General features: G+C 41.3%; 2 protein-coding genes across 7 annotated transcripts in view; both read right to left on the bottom strand.

Annotated features, from left to right (window-relative positions):
• LOC138194447 (transmembrane protein 65-like) overlaps positions 1 to 16,675 on the bottom strand; it is a 38,611-nt gene extending 21,936 nt beyond the window's left edge. Inside the window, exons 1-2 of the mRNA XM_069143195.1 lie at positions 16,411 to 16,675; positions 15,778 to 16,124 (exon numbers count right to left, since the gene is read on the bottom strand). Coding sequence (XP_068999296.1) covers positions 15,778 to 16,066 — 289 coding nt within the window. The 5' untranslated portion in view covers positions 16,067 to 16,124; positions 16,411 to 16,675. The remainder of the gene's footprint in view (positions 1 to 15,777; positions 16,125 to 16,410) is intronic.
• A 2,271-nt stretch (positions 16,676 to 18,946) lies between these two features.
• The window catches only part of LOC138194446 (protein MTSS 1-like), a 51,867-nt gene continuing 48,319 nt past the window's right edge, over positions 18,947 to 22,494 (bottom strand). For all 6 annotated transcript variants that reach the window (XM_069143188.1, XM_069143193.1, XM_069143189.1 and 3 more), the window contains one exon: positions 18,947 to 22,300. In XM_069143188.1, the coding sequence (XP_068999289.1) occupies positions 21,795 to 22,300 (506 nt within the window). In that variant the 3' untranslated portion in view covers positions 18,947 to 21,794. The remainder of the gene's footprint in view (positions 22,301 to 22,494) is intronic.

Genomic DNA, 22,494 nt, shown 5'->3' with positions numbered 1-22,494 from the left:
TCGATTACGAGCCTCGTAAAACAGCCTTCAGTTCAGCCCCCGTCTCATGTTGCTCACACAATGATGAACAATTGTTCACCTGAATGACGGTCGTTTCACAAACACAGTATGTTCATCATCAGTGCTCATACGCAGACACACACAGATCTGTCACTGCCTCCAGCTTCTGCAGCTGCTTGTGCATAATGAAATATTATTTAACTCCCCATTGAGCATTGTTATAGCTACTATCTCATTTCACAGGAAACTCCTCTTACCTCCACGAGTATAAACTATCCGTCTACAAGACAGGAAGAAAACTGGCAGTGATGAAGATCCTATTCACAGAGGATGAATTGCCTCAAGCCAGAAACAATTTCTTTTCATTTATCACTGATTCAAGGGTTGTTTAAAGATTTAATTAGAGACTTTTAATGATCCTCTTATGATCAGCAGTAAGGCATTATTGCCAGAATACCTGCTACATCATCTTTTCTCACTAAAACATTCATTGCAATATCTGATGCTGAATTATTCTCAGCTATCACTTACCTTATTGTCAATATAGTTGTAATTACTGACAACTTAAAACTCACTTTTTGTCTTTAAATATTTTACAAAGCAGTGTTTATAAGGAAGTGGAAAAATTCATAAAACTCTCTCTTCATCTTGGTGAGCGACAGCCAGTGTCAGATGGGAGAATCCCACATAAATCAAACTTGTGAAGGTCAGCTGAATTAGTCATCTACTGAAGGGAGGGCAGCGGTGTCAAATCATGTGCTGTGACGGATCCCAGAGTGCATACAGTAGGCTCTGTCTCAGGATTCACTCCTGTGGGTTCTTCTGCCTTCTGTGCTGCTTTTTCTACAGCCTCTAACCGTATAATTATCTCTTAACCCTTTCACGTATAGAGGTCACTACAGTGGACAGCTATTCAAATGTTGTTTTCTTGTATGTGCATGGGTTTTGATGGCAAAGTTGCACATCAGCCTCGTATGGGATGATGCAATAGCGTTCACTGTAGTGGCTGATGTGCAACTATGCCATCAAAACCCATGCACATACAAGAAAACAACATTTGAATAGCTGTCCACTGTACTGACCTCTATACAGGAAAGGGTTAAAATAAATAAACTCATCTTGCCAGTGTTTTGGATAAGCCCTCTTCCTATTGACACAATTGGGATCCTTTTCATATTCACCACATTTATTATTCTCACCGATTCAAACTGGATTATTTTGGTGCATTAACATAAAACATGAGCAAAAAGTGTAACTAATCACTAAAATATTCAGCTGTAGTTTTTTTGTTGTAATAAAAACCTGCTTACTCTTAGCTATCACACAACTTGGCTACAATACACATGTGGTATGGGCTGCCAATTTAAAGCTGTATAATAATATTCATCATGATTGAGAAATACTAAACTTCAGGTTTGAATATTAAAACCGGCTCACAGTGACATCCCTTTGTGGAAGAAAGCAGATGTTTTCCTTTTATAGGTGCGTCGAGCATAATTTTGCCCTCTTACAACATGTCATCTCATGATCAATTTGTTTTAATATTTTTTTTTTAGGAAGAATTAAAAAGGAATGAGCAAAACCTGTAGAGTTCTTGTATATAAAAGTTGTTCTGTTCATGTTTCTGGCTCACCTAACAATGTGCCAGACAGCAGATTACACTGTTGAATGATTCTGTGAATATGAATCCAGCCAATGATCAGTCTAATAACTATCTCTACCACACCGATATAATAGAAAGGGTGCAATACATCATGTCAGCCCAAATCAGTCACCTGACTCTGCTGTATTTTCCCTTCACTTAAAAAGAATGAGGCCAAATGAAAACGCAGCTGAGTCACCGTCTCATCGCTGGTCACATGAAAAAAAAAAAAAAAAAAAACAACATTAACCAGAAACAAAGTTCCCTGAAGAGTTTTCTCTCCCAATCCGATGGGCTTCATCCAGACATTTATTAAAGCTGTGAGCTGACATGGCTGCCTGCTGCTCCCAGAACTCTTCTGGTATAAACTATTGATTGCACGGAGTCTTAAATCCCCCCAGAGCTGTTGTCTTCAGGGACCTGAATTTCAGCAGGCAGGAGTGGTGAAAACATTTAATGGGGTGTGATAAGTCTCTAAGCATGAGCCTGATTAAATACCAAAGCAGCCGTGTTTCATTTTTCTCAATCCCTCTGTTGTCTTGTATCCTCCTCCTCCAGAATCACATGCATCTGATAAAGACTGTTACAGATAAACAGAAAACATGTCACACATCTAAACTGCTGATTGCTAGATAAGCCACAAAGACTCTGTGAAGCTAAAAGTATTCACGGCATACAGAATTCCTCCGACGACAACAACCCTATTAACTGGTGGTCAAATATCATTAAATGCAACAGGCATCTTGCCAGCACCTCCAAAGGGCAACAAGTGTGCGAGGGCCCATTCGACGCTGCTTCCAGCTTTAATAAAATATTATTCTGAAAAACTAATTGCATTTTTGAGGGCCTAAATATGCTCTAAAACTTATGAAACTTAGCAGAAGTCGTGGTTGAAAATGGACAGACTTTATGGGTTTGTGGGTAAGAGTGTGGCAAAATGACTTGCTACTGCACCCTAAACTTTAGCACCTGTGGCTGCTTTCACCTACATGTACCAAATTCAGTGGATGTGTATCATTACTAGACCTACCAAAGTCTATTGGCGCCATGAAATAAAGGCAACAGGAAGTCGTCCTGTGGTGGCGGGGTGTGGTTAGCTCAGCTGCAGGGGGTAGAGAGTGGGAGGAGTGGTTCAGGGAACGGTGCCGGGAAGGTGTGATGAGCGCAGCTGAGCCGAATGTGAACTGATGAGCACAGCTGAGCCGGATGTGGGCTGATGAGCTCTCCCCTATAAAGGGGAGCAGGGAGAAGGAGGCGAGAGAAACGGTTGCACGGAGACATTGTTGTGTGGGCCGGGCAAATAAAGGCACTTTACACCCGAACGTCCGACTGAGCGCCTCATCTGTCTCAAAGGAACCCCCACGGCAGCTCAGACGTGCTACACGCCCATTTTTAATTTGGTTCTTATTGTTGGCAATTTCCCTTTGTCATCAATTTAATCATTACATAACAGAAAAACACACAATATCTAGATGAGGAAAAACAATGAAAAAGAAAATCTCTGTGCCAATATGACTTCTGATTATGTCTGATCATGCCATCCACTATTTCACATCTGCATCTGACCATTCAAGCTCTTATGTGGAATTTGCTTTAAATCAACTATGTCTATATGTATACGTGCAGTATCTATGTCCTTGTTGGCTGGGTATTACTCCTGGATTATTTTTTTCACATTGTTTTATTCATTCCTCTGCTGCCTGCTGCTCTGCTATTGTCTTTGTCACTCAACGCTTCTTTGCTATATTGTTGAAAACAAGAGAGCGAGACACAGAAGGTCACACTTCGTTGTCTTTGTTTTCGCTTCGACAAATGGCTCATTTTAGACTTTGTTTCTTGGTGCTGGTACAGTATGAAATTGAAGTGTGAACAGAGTTTTGGAAATGGGAGATAAGTCTGAAGAAAGCCAAGTTCTCCCCCGGCAAAATTCAATTAAGATGAACAAATGTCTGTCAGTCCTTTCTGAGTTTCATTCACCTGCATATAAATGTCAAAAAAAAAAGGAGGAGTGAGATTTGTAAGGGTATTTTTCATCACAGGATGCATAGAGCAGTACAGTGCAGTGTGTGTGTGTGTGTGTGTGTAGTTAAAAGGACTCTTATTATCTGAAGGGCCGCTATGTGAAGGGGAATGCTATGAGAGTATATTATCTTGTGTTTATCTGTAGGAATTCATGTAATCTTATTTGAATTGAAAAGATGCAAATTGAATGCATGTATGTGTGTGTGTGTGTGTGTGTGCATGAGATCAAGAATTCAACAGAAGAGGAACAATAGAAGGCCAGAGCCGTTCATCAGCTACAGATGGCCTTGCTATTCCACCCGTGATGCATGAGACGACACAGAGGAGATTACACAGCACACAGAGTGTTGGCCTGACGGACACGGCAGTCATTAGCAAACACAAAATGGGAACAAGTTTATGGGGAACAACACTTTTTATAGAAGCAAGCAAAGTGGAAATGAATTAGTCTGAGGGTGGGTGGCGTGGTTCTGTTGTAATTTTCTTGAATCTTATAGTAGTCAAATGTAGTTCAGAAAAATGATGGTGATAAAGCTGTGTGGCAGACTGACTAGTTCTGCTTTTCCAGTTCTTGTTAGACCAATCGTGGCCTTTACCAACTGCTCACAGGACTTGCGAATGTCACATCACAACATTAAAATACTCTGCTGAGTCTGCTGAGGGAAAAATAATGAGCAGCTTCTCGATAAATGCAGCATCAATCAGTCGGGGTATTCCTTTGAGAAGAAAATACAAAGCACTGGAGCCTGACCTCACACAAACTGAAGCATCACATTGTAGTTAAATTTCACTATTTTACCTGCGATTCCATTCATCTCTATAGAAGGTACAAAAATAAACATTGTCTATTCCCTCAGTGCCGATTTAGGCAGCTGTGGAGAGCCTGAAACAAAATACAGAAACAGACAAAAACAAAGGACACACAACCACAAAGCATTGAAAATATCCCCCTGACAAACGGCGAACCACAAGAGATGGGAAAGAAAGAAGGAAGTAGCCTTGTTTCCCATCTGTCTTAGCGAGCACTCAGCAGGAACAAAGGACAAAGCAAAGAGGAAAGCGGGAAATGCTTTTAATTAAGCTCCCTGGAATAACTCGGAGAATCACATTAACGTCGGTTTACAATGACGTCTTCTGCACTTCAGTGACACTACAAAGATTTCCTGGAAGATCATGCCTGTTACAGTGATGGGTAAGAAAGATAATAACGCTTTTTGAAGTTTAGAAATGAATCTCCCATTAATCCCACAGTGATGGTGAGTCGGTCGGTTGTCAGCACTGAATTAAAAGTGAAGCACGGTGTCTATCCTCCAGGACAGCTCATTGCATGCACCTGGTGACCAGTGGTGTCCGCTGATCTGAAGACTTGAGTTAAAGCCCCTCCCCACCAGTGGTACACACACGGGTATTTTTCATGTATTTTGGCAAATGAAATCCTCCGTGTTGGTGTGTACAGACCGTCTACTTTAAAGACCTGTTTTCCAGCAGACATTCTCGTATAAAGCACAGGTGTAATTGATAGCATTAGACGAGCTAGTTCCAGGGTTCTGGTATTGTGAGTACTGCTTCCCTGAGCAGTCATTAAACAAATCTGTTTCACCGGTGTTTCTCATGCCGCGACAAGTGTCCGCTCCCGTTTGGAACAACTTGTCACCTTTACGATCGGTTTTGCCTTGTTTGGCTGCGCCGCCGTGTTTCTGTGCGAAACAGCAGCGGCAGGGATGATTGCTGCTTACATGGTGCGACCGTCGCGCAAATATATGTCCGCCTTCCAATAGGGTCCTGTTCACCGTATTCATCAGAAGAGTCCATATGAACGTAGGATTTATGACCTCGAGTCTCTGAGTCTTCTGAAAGCTCAGAGATCACGATCAAGATTTTTTTTAACAATAAACTAAACTCAGTGACCAAAACAGAGAAAATGATCACCCAAACCTGTTCTTCTCCTGCAGCTCTAAAGAGACTTTAGCATCTTTTGGTTTATTGTTTTGGTTTTATAGCCCAACTATTTGAGTGTTTCATTCACTCTCACTGCTCTCGCCAGCAAGCTTTCAGACACAGGCAGCCTCCTTTTTTTTTTTTTAATGAAAAAGCTCTAAAAAACTGACTATACACTCCATCAAACACCAGATAGACGAAATTAGAAGCTGTCTTGTGACCATAGTGGAGCATTTACATAACGATATTTCAAGCAGGAGTTGGTAGGAAGCGAAACAGAGCTAAAAGGAGCGTTAATGACTGCTGATGTTCTGAAATTGTCTACTAACAAGCTACTAACATTTAGTAATACAAAGCAACTTGTGAATTCATGTTTCAATTTAGGCAATTTGGTATTTTCTCATGTTAAACCCAGCATGAATGCAAAGCGGTAAATACAGGCCTGGAGGGTAATAGCAAACTCATATCTACTAAAAGTGCTGAGTTTAGCCTCATGGGGCTGCAGTGAAATCAGCAGCCGTAGTGACTGCAAGGACAGGCACAGAAACCTCTGAGGGGCCAGGGACAAACCAAGGAGAAAACGGGGTATATAATCTGTAGTGTGTTGTGGTCCATGTCATATAAGTAAAAAAAAGAACGGACAGACTGAGAAAGCAAAAGACAGAAAGAAATGACATAGCAAAAGATATTAAATAAATAAACTGTTTGGAGAAGACAAAACGTCAGCGTGTTGACTTCGGAGGTCAGAATGTCCTCAGGACGAAAAAAAAATGAAATAAAAAAATGATCCATCTTTGTCTTTTCTGCTGCATGAAGCTCATGACCTCATGATTGAACAGACAGGCTCAGAAAAACAAATATCACTCTGAATATCAAATACATCCTGCTGTGCATAATATCATTACCTTGGCTTTTCGGCTGTCTGAGTAATTTGATTCATGCCTCGATCCATCTGCCTCGGCTTCACAAGAAAGAGGAACCATATGCAGAGATTTTTGTCCTCACTTTCGTACCATATGAATTAAGACTAAATTTAATAGGTGCCAGACTGACAGCTAAAAGACAACGTCACACATAGGACCGAGTAACCCCATTAGACCTGGCCTTGATGTGCTCTTCTACAAAGACGCTGTACAAACAAAAGCACTTTGGCAGTCTGAGGACAAAACAGGATTAGAGAGTCACTTTTGTTCATAAAATATCAAAATGTAATATTATTCATCAATAGAGTCTTTGGTGATCTGCTCCCCCAAATAGTGAATATGTCAAGGCTTACAGGCAGGTACAGAAACAGTCCATGACAACGCTCAAACGGCATCATGGTCTGGCGGAGAGCAGGTGCAACCCGACAGGTTTAAACCCTGAGAACTAACGAGGAGACCGGTTGGACCGGGTGTGTGAGTGGGCGGGGAAGGTCAGGTAGCTGGGATCGGAGGGACAGTCTGGGGACATCTAGTGGCCGGATGGAGAAGAGCAGGTCTGAGAGGCATATAGATCTTTACATACAGGGACTCTTAATATAAAGAGTTAAACTGCATTAAAAGAGTTCGTGGTGTCAAACCCAAGAACAGCACGAAGAGCAAAGATGGAACAATAACATAAGCTGCTGGGCTAACTAACTTACACAGCACGTTAGTGACCTAACGCAGCGTCACTTCTAAGGCCACGGAGCATTTCATTAACTAACCACATTATGTTGGTGTAACCCAGTAGTAAAACTGGGAGGGTTATGGTACAGCCTCGGGCAACAGTTCGGAGAATGACACAAGTATTGGTTTTCACAAAGTTTGCTGCTTCAGTGTTTTTAGATCTTTTTGTCCGATGTTACTGTGGTATACTGAAGTATAATTACAAGCATTTCATAAGTGTCAAAGGATTTTTATTGACAATTACATTAAGTTTATGCAAAGAGTCAATATTTGCAGTGTTGAGCCTTCTTTTTCAAGACCTCAGGAATTCGCCCCGGCATGCTGTCAATGAACTTCTGGGCCACATCCTGACTGATGGCAGCCCATTCTTGCAGAATCAATGCTTGGAGTTTGTCAGAATTTGTGGGTTTTTGTTTGAAGATTGACCACAAGTTCTCAATGGGATTAAGGTCTAGGAACCAATTTCGATGTTTTGTTCCACGAGCCACTCAGGTATCACTTTTGCCTTCTGGCAAGGTGCTCCATCATGCTGGAAAAGGCATCGTTCGTCACCAAACTGTTGTTGGATGGTTGGGAGAAGTTGCTCTCAGAGGATGTTTTGGCACCGTTCTTTATTCACGGCTGTGTTCTTTAGGCAAAACTGTGAGTGAGCCCACTCCCTCGGCTGAGAAGCAACCCCACACATGAATGGTCTCGGGATGCTTTACTGTTGGCGTGACACAGGGCTGATGGTAGCGCTCACCTTTTCTTCTCCGGACAAGCTTTTTTCCGGATGCCCCAAACAATCGGAAAAGGGATTGATCAGAGAAAAGGACTTCACCCCGGTCCTCAGCAGTCCGATCCCTGTACCTTTTTGTAGAATATCAGTCTGACCCTGATGTTTTTCCTGGAGAGAAGTGGCTTCTTTACTGCCCTTCTTGACATCCGGCCATCCTCCAAAAGTCTTCGCCTCGCTGTGCATGCAGATGCACTCACACCTGCCTGCTGCCATTCCTGAACAGGCTCTGCACTGGTGGTGCCCCGATCCCGCAGCTGAATCAACTTTAGGAGACGGTCCCGGCGCATGCTGGGCTTTCTTGGGCGCCCTGAAGCCTTCTTCACAACAATTGAACCTCTCTCTCCTTGAAGTTCTTGATGATCCGATAAATGGTTGATTTAGGTGCCGTCTTACTAGCAGCGATATCCTTGCCTGTGAAGCCCTTTTTATGCAAAGCAATGATGACTGCACGTGTTTCCTTGCAGGTAACCATGGTTAACAGAGGAAGAACAAGGATTTCGAGCACCGCCCTCCCTTTAAAGCTTCCAGTCTGTTATTCGAACTCAATCAGCATGACAGAGTGATCTCCAGCCTCGTCCTCCTCAACACTCTCACCTGTGTTAACGAGAGACTCACTGACATGACGTCAGCTGGTCCTTTTGTGGCAGGGCTGAAATGCAGCGGAAATGTTTTTTGGGGGGATTAAGTTCATTTTAATGGCAAAGAGGGACTTTGCAATTTATTGCAATTGATCTGATCACTCTTCATAACATTCTGGAGTATATGCAAATTGCCATCATAAAAACTGAAGCAGCAGACTTTGTGAAAATTAATATTTGTGTCATTCTCAAAACTTTTGGCCGGTGATGTATGTTTCCTTTGCTGTTGTCTAACACAGTGTCAATCATAGCCAATTCGTTCAGACGTAGTTCTCATTGGCTATATCAGGCAATGCAGGTTTCTGATTGGAGGAGAAGGTTAAGTCCCACCCCTCCGGGTAGCCGTCTGAGCGCAAAGACGTGAAGACGGCATGAACAGACGGGCGCGGCTCGGGACGGCGGAATTCTTCAGTTAAACGCAGGATGGTAAAAACTGGGTGAACAATAAGTCCACCTTTCGAGAGAGTTTCTGTGAAGAGACGGGAGTGAACTTGGCGTTGTATTTACGGTTGTGTTAGTCAGAGCATTAAGCTGTAGTTAATTGAGCACCATTCTGCATTGATAACCCGGTGGGAAAAGTATGATTCATAGCTCAATTGTGGTCAGGTTTTATAAGTTTGTTTAAATTCGTGTTGCATTATTTATATTGCAGCCATACTGTCCTGTTATGCACTCCTCGTGCTAATGATAAAAGGTAACGTCTGTTTAAAACTACTGAACGTGTGCATTTAAACTATGATCTTAAATGAAAGAATATGCTTATTCATGTTCAGCAGATGGTTTTAAAAAGTAAACACATTCATTTCAGAGTAAATGTTTAAAAAGAAAATCATAATCCATGATGAAAAGAGAAATGTTATTACCTAAGAAATACTGTCCAGTGAAACCAATTCATTCTTTTAATTGCTTTTGTGTCACAGTAGTACAATGAGAATTTGAATGTGATTTTCAATAAGGCCTTAGAGAATTGATTGGAGTCATTTCTGGGTCACGAGGTTACGGTGCATCCGGAAAGTATTCACAGCGCTTCACTTTTTTCCACATTTTGTTATGTTACAGCCTTATTCCAAATTGGATTAAATTCATTTTTTTTCCCTCAATACATTCCGGATGCGCTGTAAATGTCGTCACAGATTTTCTTGCTGCAGCAGTGAATTAGCACGATGATAACACAGTATGAGCCGAGGCAGCATGAAGAGATGCAAAGGTGCCCTCCTTTGTCTTATTCAAGAGGGCTAAAATGTGAAAGGCGGTGAGAGCACATGGCTTCCCCCTTTTCACAATAAAATGTGAAATAAATTGCTCTGTTGACAAGCGACATAATGAGCACTGTGTAAATCTCCTCCTTTCGAAATAGACAAACCTGAGTAAAGAGGATGAACGCTCCGATCCGAGATTCATTGTGAATCTGCATCCGTCTATACAAGACGGAATTGTGGAGGAAGACGAAGAATTGTTAAACTTCAAAACAAATGGAGGACAGGTTGTTGAAAGGAAGAGGAAGAGTAGTTTGTTTGTTGATGCCTCGAAGATTTCATAGCACCCTCAGGGGCCACTGAGGTGATAAACAAAGCAAAGCCATAAAGAACATCCAGTCGTCTCTTTTCCTCTCGCTGCTGCTCTGTCCCTCTTCTGCATTTCCAATTAAGCCTCCCTGCACACTACTTCTCCATCCAGTGAGCCATAAAGGAAAATAGTCTCTCGTCTCCTCTCGTGTTTTCCTTTCACCGGCCGCTCTGGGAGAAAACCATGTGGGTGTCACTCTGTGTCTGAACAATGATGATGACAGAGGTCCAGAACGATCTGGGAAAAATAGGACGTTATTTTTCACGATTTCGATTTTGTTTTTAGCAAAACTCTCAGTAAAACCAGCAGGTTTTTCAGCATGTGCCACTAAAAGACACCCTGTGCGGTACCATGGTACCATCTTCTACATTGACCATGTCTTGCTTTTGAATATACCTACTTTTGTCGTACTACTACGACTAGCACCTTCCTTTCATTTCTCCTAAATGAATCACTGACAGTTTCTTAGTTTGATTTGAATCGCCCAGTCCCAGTAGCTCTTTCGGTTATTTATAATTTGCGCAAGCGCCGTTTCTCTGCTTTAACAGGACGGTGTAAGAATCACTAAACTGAGGCCTTCAACAGCAGCGTAATCAGTGCGAAGTCAAACAAACAATAAAAAGAAGCTTAAAGGCTTTGGTTCTCAGATCAATTCTTCAGAGTTGTTATATAAATAATCATCACAACATCTACCCAGTGGGTCATATTTCACAGTCACTGAAACAACGAGAAAAAGAAAACATTTCCTCAAATGATGAAACTGTTATCGATGTCCTTGTTGGACAAATCAGTGTCACCTTGCACCATCAGGTTATCACTCTTTTTTTTTTTAAACTCTCCATTATTTCTCCTGTCCTGTTTTCTCCTCTCCAACTATCTGCATCTCTACCTCATCAGTGACTTCTTGTCTCTGTGCTTTCTCCAAACTTTACTTTCTCTACTCTTACTTCTCACAGAGTGGGGCACTTTTATCAGAAATATGAACCTCTGAAAACCCCTCCTATAAATGACATTCAATAACAGCACTTGAGAGTTTCCTGGCTGTTACCCTCCGTTCTCAAAGAAGCTCAGTGAACATTTATCTGGAGAACAACGTTTGTGATTCGCGGTGACTTAAAGACCCAAAAGGAAAGTGAATATTAGATTCATAAAGTCATCCGAAACACAATTTGAAATAAATGCCAATCTTGCAGAATGGGTCACTCATTTCTTTATATTGATACATACTGTATTCGCATGCACTACATCTATGTACTGGCTGTTTTTAAGCAGGAGATTTGTAATTTAATATGCAACTTAAATTTAATAGGAAAATCCAGAACAGGGGAGAATACGTTCAATAAAAATGGCCCCAACCACCACGAATCCACTGCAGTGCACTGCATTAACCCCCGAGGTCCTGCTCAGCACTGAGATATGTCAGTGAGGTTCTATCACAGGCAGACATCCAGCAGCCTCACCATGCAGCTGCCCTGTGTATGAGCGGCAGGTAAAAAAAAAAAAAAAAAAGGGTCTGGCTTCAGGTGTCCCGCAGCCTCGGGGTGGACTGATGATGGATGTTGATATGCCCGTCAAAAAAACTCAATTTCTCCATCAGCAAAGCAGTCAGAGAAAGAGCGTCCACCAGTCCGGCAGTCAGCGGTTCAGCTTCTCTGCAGCCTGCCTGTATAATAGGTAAGAGAATCCCTCAGGGGATTTATTTTTACAGCATGAAGGTGAGGGTGTCAGCAAGCCCCAGCCTGCCAGGCCCCCGAGGTGACAGCAGAGGAAAGTAGCTGTCCTCTTTGTATTATCGCCTTAGTTCACCGAGAAATGTTATTCTCATATTTTCAGGGGAATTTTCCAAACATATTAAACTTTCATGAAGCTAGCATTGCCTGATATTCTGCAACTAAGACAACATGATAAAACATAAAGACCTTTCAGATTTAATTAAAAAAAAAAAAAAAGGTCTTGAGTCAACGTTTTTTTTTTTTATAGCTCCACTGGATTAAGACAAGAATGGTACTTTGCTGAGTGTGTGGTATGGAAACCTCCACCGTGAAGCCCATGAGGGATTTTACGCCGTCTGCCCGACGCTGATCTTGCTTTGTATTTGCGGCCCACAGAGGACGACTCCAGGCATAGGGTCAGGAAGCATATCCGCCACATTCGACAGGTAAATAATGACGTACTATTACGATCAGTGAGCGTGGAAATGCCTTTTGATGATGGGCCAGCTGCGGCCTGTACAATTCTCACTCTATATTAATATACAGAGAGATACAATTATCATGGAATATAAAAGTTAAGGAAACAACGCCAAGGGAGAGGAATCGGACAAACTGAGTTTCTGCATTTTTGGAACAAGTAAACTTCCTCAGTGTGCTGCGGGGAAATAATTTAGGTCCTGAAAGGACCCTGCAGTAATTGAAAAAGCTCTAATTTCACTGAGTAATTGGTGTGAATCGTAATCAATATGTGATGAAACAGGACAGTTTATCATTTCAGGGGTGGTATTATCAAACTTGGTCTCATCATTGTTTTCACTGCCATAATAGTTGTTAGCATTATGATCACAGCCAGAATGACCACTATCACCACTGAAATTGTAATCACTCAGCAGAAGCATGAACAGCCCATTATAGTGTACATGGTGAAGGAAAATACAGGGCATCCGGAAAGTATTCACTGCGCTTCACTTTTTCCACATTTTGTTATGTCAATCAAGTTGTAGAAACATCTCAAGGATGATCAGTGGAAACAGGATGCACCTGAGCTCAATTTTGAGTGTCAAGGCAAAGGCCTTTTTTTCGTTTTTTATTTTTAATAGATTTGCAAAAATTTCAAAAAAAAACTTTTTTTCACGTTATCATTATAGGGTATTGTGTGTAGAATTTTGAGGGGAAACAAATTGATTTAATCCATTTTGGAATAAGGCTGTAACATAACAAAATGTGGAAAAAGTGAAGCGCTGTGAATACTTTCCGGATGCACTGTAGGTTCTATGACCCGATCAGTAATGTGAGGAGGGATCAATACAATCACATGCAGTGAACAGGAACATGCTCACAGCACAGCTGTACTCGTGAATTTAATGCAGGATCTTATGGAAAGGGAAAAATGCCATTTGCAAACAAAAAAGTCTGGAAAGCCTCTTTTAGCAAGCTAGAAAGTAAAAAAAACAAAAATAATTCAATCTTGCGTTGTAAATCAAGCAACAAATAAACCCACTTGTATTAATAATGTCAGCCGAGGCTGTGATTTGTGTGTCGTTGCTACTTGTTAGTTTGAGCCTTACCGACTGTGTGTACAGACTATTTATAGTAATGGCGCGTGTACGTTCAACATTCAGCAGTCTGTTGTTTGTTGTGTTAAAGGGGCGTGCGGTGCGCTGTGGGCTAAGGAATTCATCAGTTCATTGGACAAACAGCAAGGTATGCTGGGTGGAACGAGAAACATTTAACACATGTATTCATTTTTAAACACTGTAAATTAACATTTTGGAATTATTTTGACTTGAAATCATTGGAGAGCGGAAACATGTGAAGTCACCCTGCAGGGTGTTTCACCAACATGGGAATCATTTGTACATCATGAGACACAAGAGCAAACAGAGCTCCACTGAAAACACTCACTCCCCTACAGCCCCACAGGAAATCCCTTGGGTTTAGTGCAGTGGATCAGATTTTTATATCAATATTATTAAAGTGTAATTTCATAACATATTAACCGAGAAAATGAAAGGAGAATTGATTATCATATTTTTTTTTTTTTTAATGTATACTTTTTTTTTTTTTTTTTTCAGTTTTTTTTTGTTCAATCCAATCCAACAGTTTGAAACACAAAGCCATGAAATAAAATTACAAGCAAAGTACAGACTGTGCATTTTAGTCCTGGAGAGGAATATAAAAGGGTGACGGCAGCTCCCAGAGAGCCTCATATGCTGCAAAGGCTCCTCATCATCACGCACGTTTTTCCTCCTCTCCTTCCTCTATTCTCTTCTGTATTGATCGAGCCACTTCTTTCTCTCGCTCTTCATGTGGGTGAAACCCTGTTCTCCTCCGTCTCTTATACTCTCGTAATTTCATTCTCTGTATTTCATGAAACCGGAGCACTGCTTCAATAATGTGCTCATACCGGACACCGACATCATAAACCGTCCGTTCGCCTTTACGTGCTGTACGGTGGAGGCATCAGAAACTGTACAGTGTGAAATGTGCTGCAACTAAGAGTTTTGCTCCAAAATGAGAGAAGACTTATGAGGATAACAAATAACCTATTAGCCTAAAACGATGCAAAAAAAAAAAAAAAAAAAAAAAAAAACGAACTACAACATACATTCATTTGTTTCCGTTAATGACTCGTTTCTCGTTGGGCAGCTGGAAACTATCAAGTCACTATCCCCCCCCTACCCCCCCCCGCGAGCAGTTTTTTTCCCCTAGAAGTATTGTCTAATCCTGCAAAGATGACAAAATCACCACCGGTCCACCACAGGACTACAATGGCCAGTCAGCTACAGTCACACCCACAAGCACGCTGGACTTTCCAGTGCACCAGACTAACAAACCATTGGACTGTAAAGAAACGAGGGACAACAAATAAACGGACGGGAACCGAACCTGCATCTTCCTTAGAGACAGGGCAACCACTCATCTTGTAAAAATAGATATACAAACTGCAGGCTTATGAACAAAAGACGAGTGCAGAGAGACAGAGACAGAGAGAGAGAGAGAGAGTGCCCCTGAAGTCAAAGAAAGGTCTGACCAGCCTGTAGTGCATGTTCACTAATGGTCTGTCTGCAGGCTCCCATTCCCTTTCAATAGTCCTAATTAGTGGGTCTGACAGATATGGAACTCGGAGTTAGATGACTGGTAGCACACAGCATTTTATAGATCCTCGTCTATAGATTATCTTCTCTGCAAACAGGGAGGTCAGAGGTCAGACATCAGGGTCAGCTGCAGAGACGCACTTGAGAATGAACATCTCTTTATGATGAAATTATGATGGGATTTAGAAAAAAAAAAAAAAAAAAGACTTTACGCTTGAAAAGATTAAAATAAACGTGTAATGAACCAACATGACACTCCTGACACTAGCACTGCACGTTACCTCAACCTATTGCAGCCTTTTCCTCCATACTGTAGCCCGGAACTGTAGCTTAAGTCAATATTAATGAAGCTGAAGGGTGACTATTTTTAACCCCACGGTTCACAGCCTGTCATCACACATTGTATGCAATGATACAGTTGGTGAATAATACATCAAGCTATGACGGGCCCTCTTTAATCACCGATATCAATTAAAAATGGCTTCAGTATTTATCATACAAAAGCATTCATATTTTGTGACGACCTGCTGTATTGTATATTATATAGCCCGCATTCTGTTTACATTAATTGCGACACAAAGATAAATGTCAAATACTGTACATATTTGGGGTAAAACTATAATAAAATATGGTTGAACTGCATTTGCAGTCAATCTACAGACATTATTCTGATGTAACCCACTTACTGCACACGTATAATGAATACGTGCACCGCACCGCAACACATCACCTACCTTGAGCAATGGCTATGGACTCGAACTTGTGCAGTTCTCGCAGCAGACATGTGCGCTCAGACGGATGGAGGCTGTAAATAAACTCCTTGGCTCCGTGGGGTGAGTTGAGGGCCTCCACGGGCTCCTTCAGGGGGTGCGTGCCCAGGTTACACCGCTGCACCAGCAGGAAGAGCGGCGGCTCCGAGACTGCGGCTGGGGATTGCTGGCTTCTGAGCCCGGCTCTGGCCAGCCCAGTTCCGGCTCTCAGGGAGAAGGCAGGCCGCAGGACTCTTCGCAGGCAGGGCAGCATCTCTTGAAAATGGGGGTAGCAGAGCGATGCGACGCGGGAAACTGACGGAGGGACTCACCTAAACCACACGACACGAGGCTTAATGTCATTATTTTTTTTTTTTGGTCACAATTTGAGATGATCGCCGCAACGATCGCTTGGAAACACATCACGCGTCCTCATTCCGGAGGCAGCCCGGGCTATTTAAGATGCAACACGCAGGGCCTTTACAACATCATCACACATTATTTACGAACATTATCTTACTCGTGCCTATCTTACGTGGCTTCCGAGAAACACAAAGCAGACAAGAGATACGACAGCTGTCCAGAAATCACAACTGCAACTTGTCGTATCGGACGCACCTCAGTCGATGCTGCGCTGTCCCGTCCAACAAACCTCCACCAGAAACCTTGACGGTACAGACGCTGCTCCTCCGGCGCATACGCGAAGTCTTGTTCAGCTGCTGGGAGAGCTCGCAGATAGTCACTCGAAACCCTCACACATAATACCAAGGCTGTAGTGTTTGTACAAAAAAAGTAAATTAAAAAAAAAAAAAATCACATTTTTGCGAGCCGTCTGGTGTTAACCTCTGGTTGGCAGGATGGTGCGCGTGAAGCGGACGGGAGGGCGCTTAAGCGGCCAGCGGCCCCGAAAATATTTTCCAATAGGAGCGCTGCTTTCCTCCGTGCGTAACTCTGACGGCACCTTCAGACGCACGCACAATCAGGATGGGCATGCTGTATTGATGTGGTACCACGTCTGCTATTCAGACAAGTGTAACAAATTTGTCCCCACATATTTAATATAGTGACCTTATAGAAGTTAACGCATGCATTCTCGCGAGGAAAGAAGTGAGATATACGCAGGCTGCTGCGTATTTGCCGTCATATCTGTAAGGCATCACCGTAATCAAATCACTGACTGCACTCAGTCTGGAATATGGATGGATTTCAAACACCAAAAGAAAACAGACTACTTGTGTCATTTAGTGCAGCCAGTAAGGAGAATCTTAAGTGATGTGAGCTTATATAAAATAATAGATTTCATGCAGTAACTGTATTCATTGTCACAGTGGACGTCTTTTAGGATTATTTGACTGCGTGAAAGGAGTGTATTTCTCTGCTGGGTGTGCACACGTCCGTCCCTCTGCTATTGTGCACGTGGGGCATTTGAATTATTCAACCAGACTAGACTCCACACCCAAAGGAAACATGACACCACGTGGAAGTTATGTGGTTTCCAGAAAGAAGCCTGTCACTGAAGGGGAACAAAAAAAAGAAAAAAGTTCAATGTTTTGTTGGTGTCTTTTCTGAATAATACGAGGGTTTACGGCGTGGAAGTGGTTGATCGATTGGTTTGGCCGTTTCATTGACTAGAGGAGTGTTTTCAGCCCTCTAAGGATGTGATGCATTATCCAAGTGGAAGCGACGAATCAAGTGTGGGAGTTCAGGAAAGGTTAGAAAAGAGCGGCCCCTGGTGGCCAAACTCAAGCACTACATTTCTTTTTACGTCCTCATAAAAAGCTTCACCTATAACCCGTGCTGAGGTGATCCCTCTCTGCAGTTACAGTTGAACTTTACTTGTCAGTATTTCCTACAAACTCACCCACACGATAGAACAATACATAGAACGATAGAACGATAGATAAATAGAACAATAGATAGAACGATAGATAGAACGATAGAACGATAGATAAATAGAACAATAGATAGAACGATAGATAGAACGGTAGATAGAACGATAGATAGATAGAATGATAGATAGATAGATAGATAGATAGATAGATAGATAGATAGATAGATAGATAGATAGAGAACAATAGATCGATAGATAGATAGATATAGAACAATAGATCGATAGATAGAGATAGATATAGAACAATAGATCAATAGATAGATAGATAGAATGATAGATAGAACGGTAGATAGAACGATAGATAGATAGAATGATAGATAGATAGATATAGAACAATAGATCGATAGATAGAGATAGATATAGAACAATAGATCAATAGATAGATAGATAGAATGATAGATAGATAGATAGAACGATAGATAGAACTATAGATAGATAGAATGATAGATAGAATGATAGATAGAACTATAGATAGATAGATATAGAACAATAGATCGATAGAGATAGATATAGAACAATAGATCAATAGATCAATAGATAGATAGATAGAATGATAGATAGATAGAACGACAGATAGAACTATATATATATAGATAGATAGATAGAATGATAGATAGAACTATAGAGAGATAGAACGATAGATAGATAGATAGATATAACTATAGTTAGAATGATAGCTAGAACGATAGATAGAACGATAGATAGAACTATAGATAGATAGAACTATATATAATGATAGATAGATAGAATGATAGATAGAACTATATATAATGATAGATAGATAGAATGATAGAACGACAGATAGAACGATAGATAGAACGATAGATAGATAGATAGAATGATAGATAGAATGATAGATAGAACTATAGATAGATAGATATAACTAGATAGAATGATAGATAGATAGAACGATAGAACGATAGATAGATAGAACGATAGATAGATAGATATAACTAGATAGAATGATAGATAGAATGATAGATAGATAGATAGATAGATAGATAGATAGATAGATCGATAGATAGATCGATAGATAGAACGATAGAACGATAGATAGATAGATAGATAGAACGATAGACAGATAGAACGATAGATAGATCACAAATGGGGAACTTTTTCAGTTTATTAGTCACCTTGAAATCTGAGGTTAAAGATGCTTTAGGCCTGAAAAGCAAAAATAGAATACAACGTTAACGTCCAACACTGGATGCTCTCCATAAACACATTCACACACATTCAAGAAGTCAGTGAGCCGAAGCAAAATTAATATATATTTTTTTTATTATGTTTCTAAAGCTGTCATAACACAAAAAAATAACAACGTTTAACCTCCTGAAACAAACTGCATCATAGTCTGAACTATACAGGGACAGACAGAGAGGTCAACTCTCTTCGGGGGAGAAAAATAAACTACCAACTAAACTAGAAGACAGGTTTAATCGTACTTCCAAACCTTCACAAACTATAAACTTCTTATTCATAGGATATACTGACATTTGGCAATATATAATATATATTTATGATAGCAATTTAAATATGGGAATTACAGGTTGATAATGCAAGTTTCAGATGAGTGGACGGCAAAAAAAAATAAATGAGAAGGAAACGAACTTGAGTCACCCTTAAGGAACAGTTCTTATTGACAAAAATGTTCCAGCAAGCTTGGAGGGAAGGTTGTTGTCGCTCCACATTCACCCCCAGAATAAGTGTACAACGAGAACGTTTCTTTACTTTAAACGATTTAGGCATTCAGAAGAAAATCGACTTTTTTTGTTGTTGTTGTTGCCTGAACTAAAACTTAATCCCAAAACCTGGACTCATAATGCTGACGCAAGTCAAAACCCAAACTTGTTCAGCATTTTCATTTGGAACAACGCGCTTCTGTACCAGCCTGAATTTAAGTGAATAACCAAAATACGAGTGTGTGAAATATGGGACTTCAGTTAACCCGAGCGGGCGAGTCGTGAACCTTCCACTGAACACATCCTCAGATAGCACATGCATGGAGAGAGGAAACAACTCTATTCCTCTCATATTTGATGGGAAGTATAAAAAAAAATAGAGAAGTTGAGAAAGAAGAAGAAGAGATTTAAACGGTTAGAAAGAAAATAAATTAAACGTGTGAGTTCCTTGACTAACTTGTACTGCTCAGTAATATTTACAGTTTCATACATTTTGTCGTAGCCATGGTCTCACAGTGCTTGAAATGAAATGGAAATCAAATACAGATGATAACTCGGTGACACTAAGGAGCCTATTCAGCTGATAGTCTAAACGCTGCATCTGAGGACGAGCCTCACATCTTCAAACATCTTACAGTCAAGATATAAAAAAAAAAATAAAAAAAAAAAGGTTTTAAAATGTGCCTACGAGAACGTACTTCTTAAATTATACACTGGATTTTTGATGTCGTTTTCTGGTTTTTAAAGGTAACACAATCTGTACGGACTGGACTCGACGTGAAAAAATATTCAAACCAAAATTGTGTCGACAGTTTAACAATCAAACTCATGAAAAGGACATGAGCGTACTCGCTGCATGCGTTTAAACGAAGAGTTCAACAACCACAACAAATATTACAGCTTTTAACCCCGCACTTTTAAACATCAAAAATATTTTTGCCTCATTAGCTTCTATAAAATGTTTAATTATATATATGTATATATATATATATATATATATATATATATATATATATATATATATATATAAATATATATATATAAATTTGAATTACTCTTGTGTTTTGACATGGTGTATTCGAACTGACATTTATTAGTAATGCTATGAGCAATCTATGCGCAGCAGGTTGTAATGTGGCAATGAAATGATACAAAGAAGAAAAGTGCTCATATATTAAGACAAACCGCTGAGAATATCTACAAAGCTCAACATGTAGAGACTGCAGAATAAACGAGTCCTGCTGGGAAATGATGACTGACGAGAAAAAAAAGACCAATTCACATCTGAGGGCGATGGGGTGTGATGATCATCACATCCTGTTTGAAGGTGTGAGACCGAATGGGTTTTGGCACTGCGGAGGACCACGGGGGGGAAAAAAAAAACAAAAAAACAAATATGGAAATACATCAAAGATACAGAGAAGGAGAAGCACCGAGAACACTCCTCACCAACAGAGACCGGCGAAACTATTTACAAAACCGCGCGCGTACCAAAACGAGGAAAGCAAAAAAATCGGACGCAACTCGTGGCGTCTCTGAACGTCGCGGCGTCAAAACGTGCGACACTCCAGTCGCGCCATGGTCTCAGACGCCGTGGTCTCTCTCCGTGCTACGTGGCTCCTGCAGTGGTTATTGGCGAGTCAACAGGCAGTTATAATGCTTTTTTTTTTTTGTTTTTTTTTTTTGCTTTTCCCACGGCGGTCTTGTGCACTCCCGAAACATTTAAGTGTCAACACAAAATACAGCGGTTTTTTTTTGCAGAGAGGACGACAGAGGTCGTCGTCGTCGTCGTCCTGTCGGGGAGAAAACTGGATACGCGTGTGAATTGCATCTTTACTGTCCTCTTAAAGAAGAAATGAACATCGCGTGGCGTAATGCTGCTCTTTCATTCTTGCTATTTGTTAACACAAACGCATCCTAATGTTTTACACCGTCGTTACACATCTGTGGAGCCGCCAAAGCATTTCAGTGGTTTGGACAAATCCTCTGTACGAGGATCTATACGAAACATTAGTTCTTGTACAATTACCCAACTTATACAATGATTACCACAAGTGTGGCCTGTGATCCGCTTTCAGTCCAACCCTATATGTTAATGAACCCAGCTTTACATGGTTTCTGAGGCATCATGAGCCAAATTAGAAAATGTGCACTTGCACGGTAGCATATCTATATGTGATATTTATTTTTTATTTATTAGTGTAAACGGCTTCTGTGGTGAGAGATTGAGGTGGCTATTTAGAAATGCTGCATGTAGAGTAGGTACAAGAAGCCTTTTCTTTTTGTACGTCGCATTTCTATGTGCAACAATGTTTTTTTTTTTCTAAAGCTTTTGACCTAATTTACAAAACAAAAAGAGGGAGCCCCACTTCTACACTAAGAGGTCACGTGCTTCTTGCGACCTTCGCCCGCGCATTGCGATGATGTCATCAGGCAATACGCGGTGCCGAGCGATCGTTGGTGAGGGTTCTCTTGAGCTTGACCCCTTTGCGGATGGCCACCAGCATGTTTCCTCCTTCCTGCTCTCCCAGCTCCTCTCCCCCTCCTTCCTGTGCGATCTCACCCTGAAGGAGCTGCTGGCTCGGCTGGCCGGGCAGCGGCACGGTGGGAGGGTTGGTTGTAGCCTGACCGCTCCAGGACATCACGGGCAGCGTGCCAGCATCCTCCCCACCTGCAAATGTTGGAGAATTTGGGCTCTCTCCTCCCCTTCCTCCTTTTCCTCCTCCTCCTCCTCCTCCCGTCTCTTCTACACTCCTGCTCCCGTTCACTGCTCCTGACATGCCGGGCACCGTGGGGATTTTCACCGGCACCACGGGGGTACGAATAGGAATAGGGCCTGTACCGACCACAGAGCCTGAGCGGCGGGCGGATGGTTTCGAGGAAGGGGTGCGGCGGATTGTGGCAACCCCAGGGGTGACAATAACTGGACCATGGCCTGTAGGATATGGAACAGAAGCGTTATGGGAGCCATTATAAAATCCCTGATCTGAACAGGAACACAACACGAATGATAGTTTCAGCTCATAACAACATACATTTTTACTGCTAATAAAGTTGGATTTTTTTTTTTTTTTGGTGTCTTATCCAGTAGTTGTTTTTACTCAGTAACAAGAAGAACAAGATAATGAA

The sequence above is a fragment of the Embiotoca jacksoni genome, unplaced genomic scaffold (genome assembly GCF_022577435.1).
Source record: "Embiotoca jacksoni isolate LCO1_2020_lvr unplaced genomic scaffold, fEmbJac1.0.p SCAF_11, whole genome shotgun sequence".
Taxonomy (NCBI): domain Eukaryota; kingdom Metazoa; phylum Chordata; class Actinopteri; family Embiotocidae; genus Embiotoca; species Embiotoca jacksoni.
The sequence above is the reverse complement of the archived record's forward strand: the minus strand, read 5'-3'. Positions and strand labels throughout refer to the sequence as shown.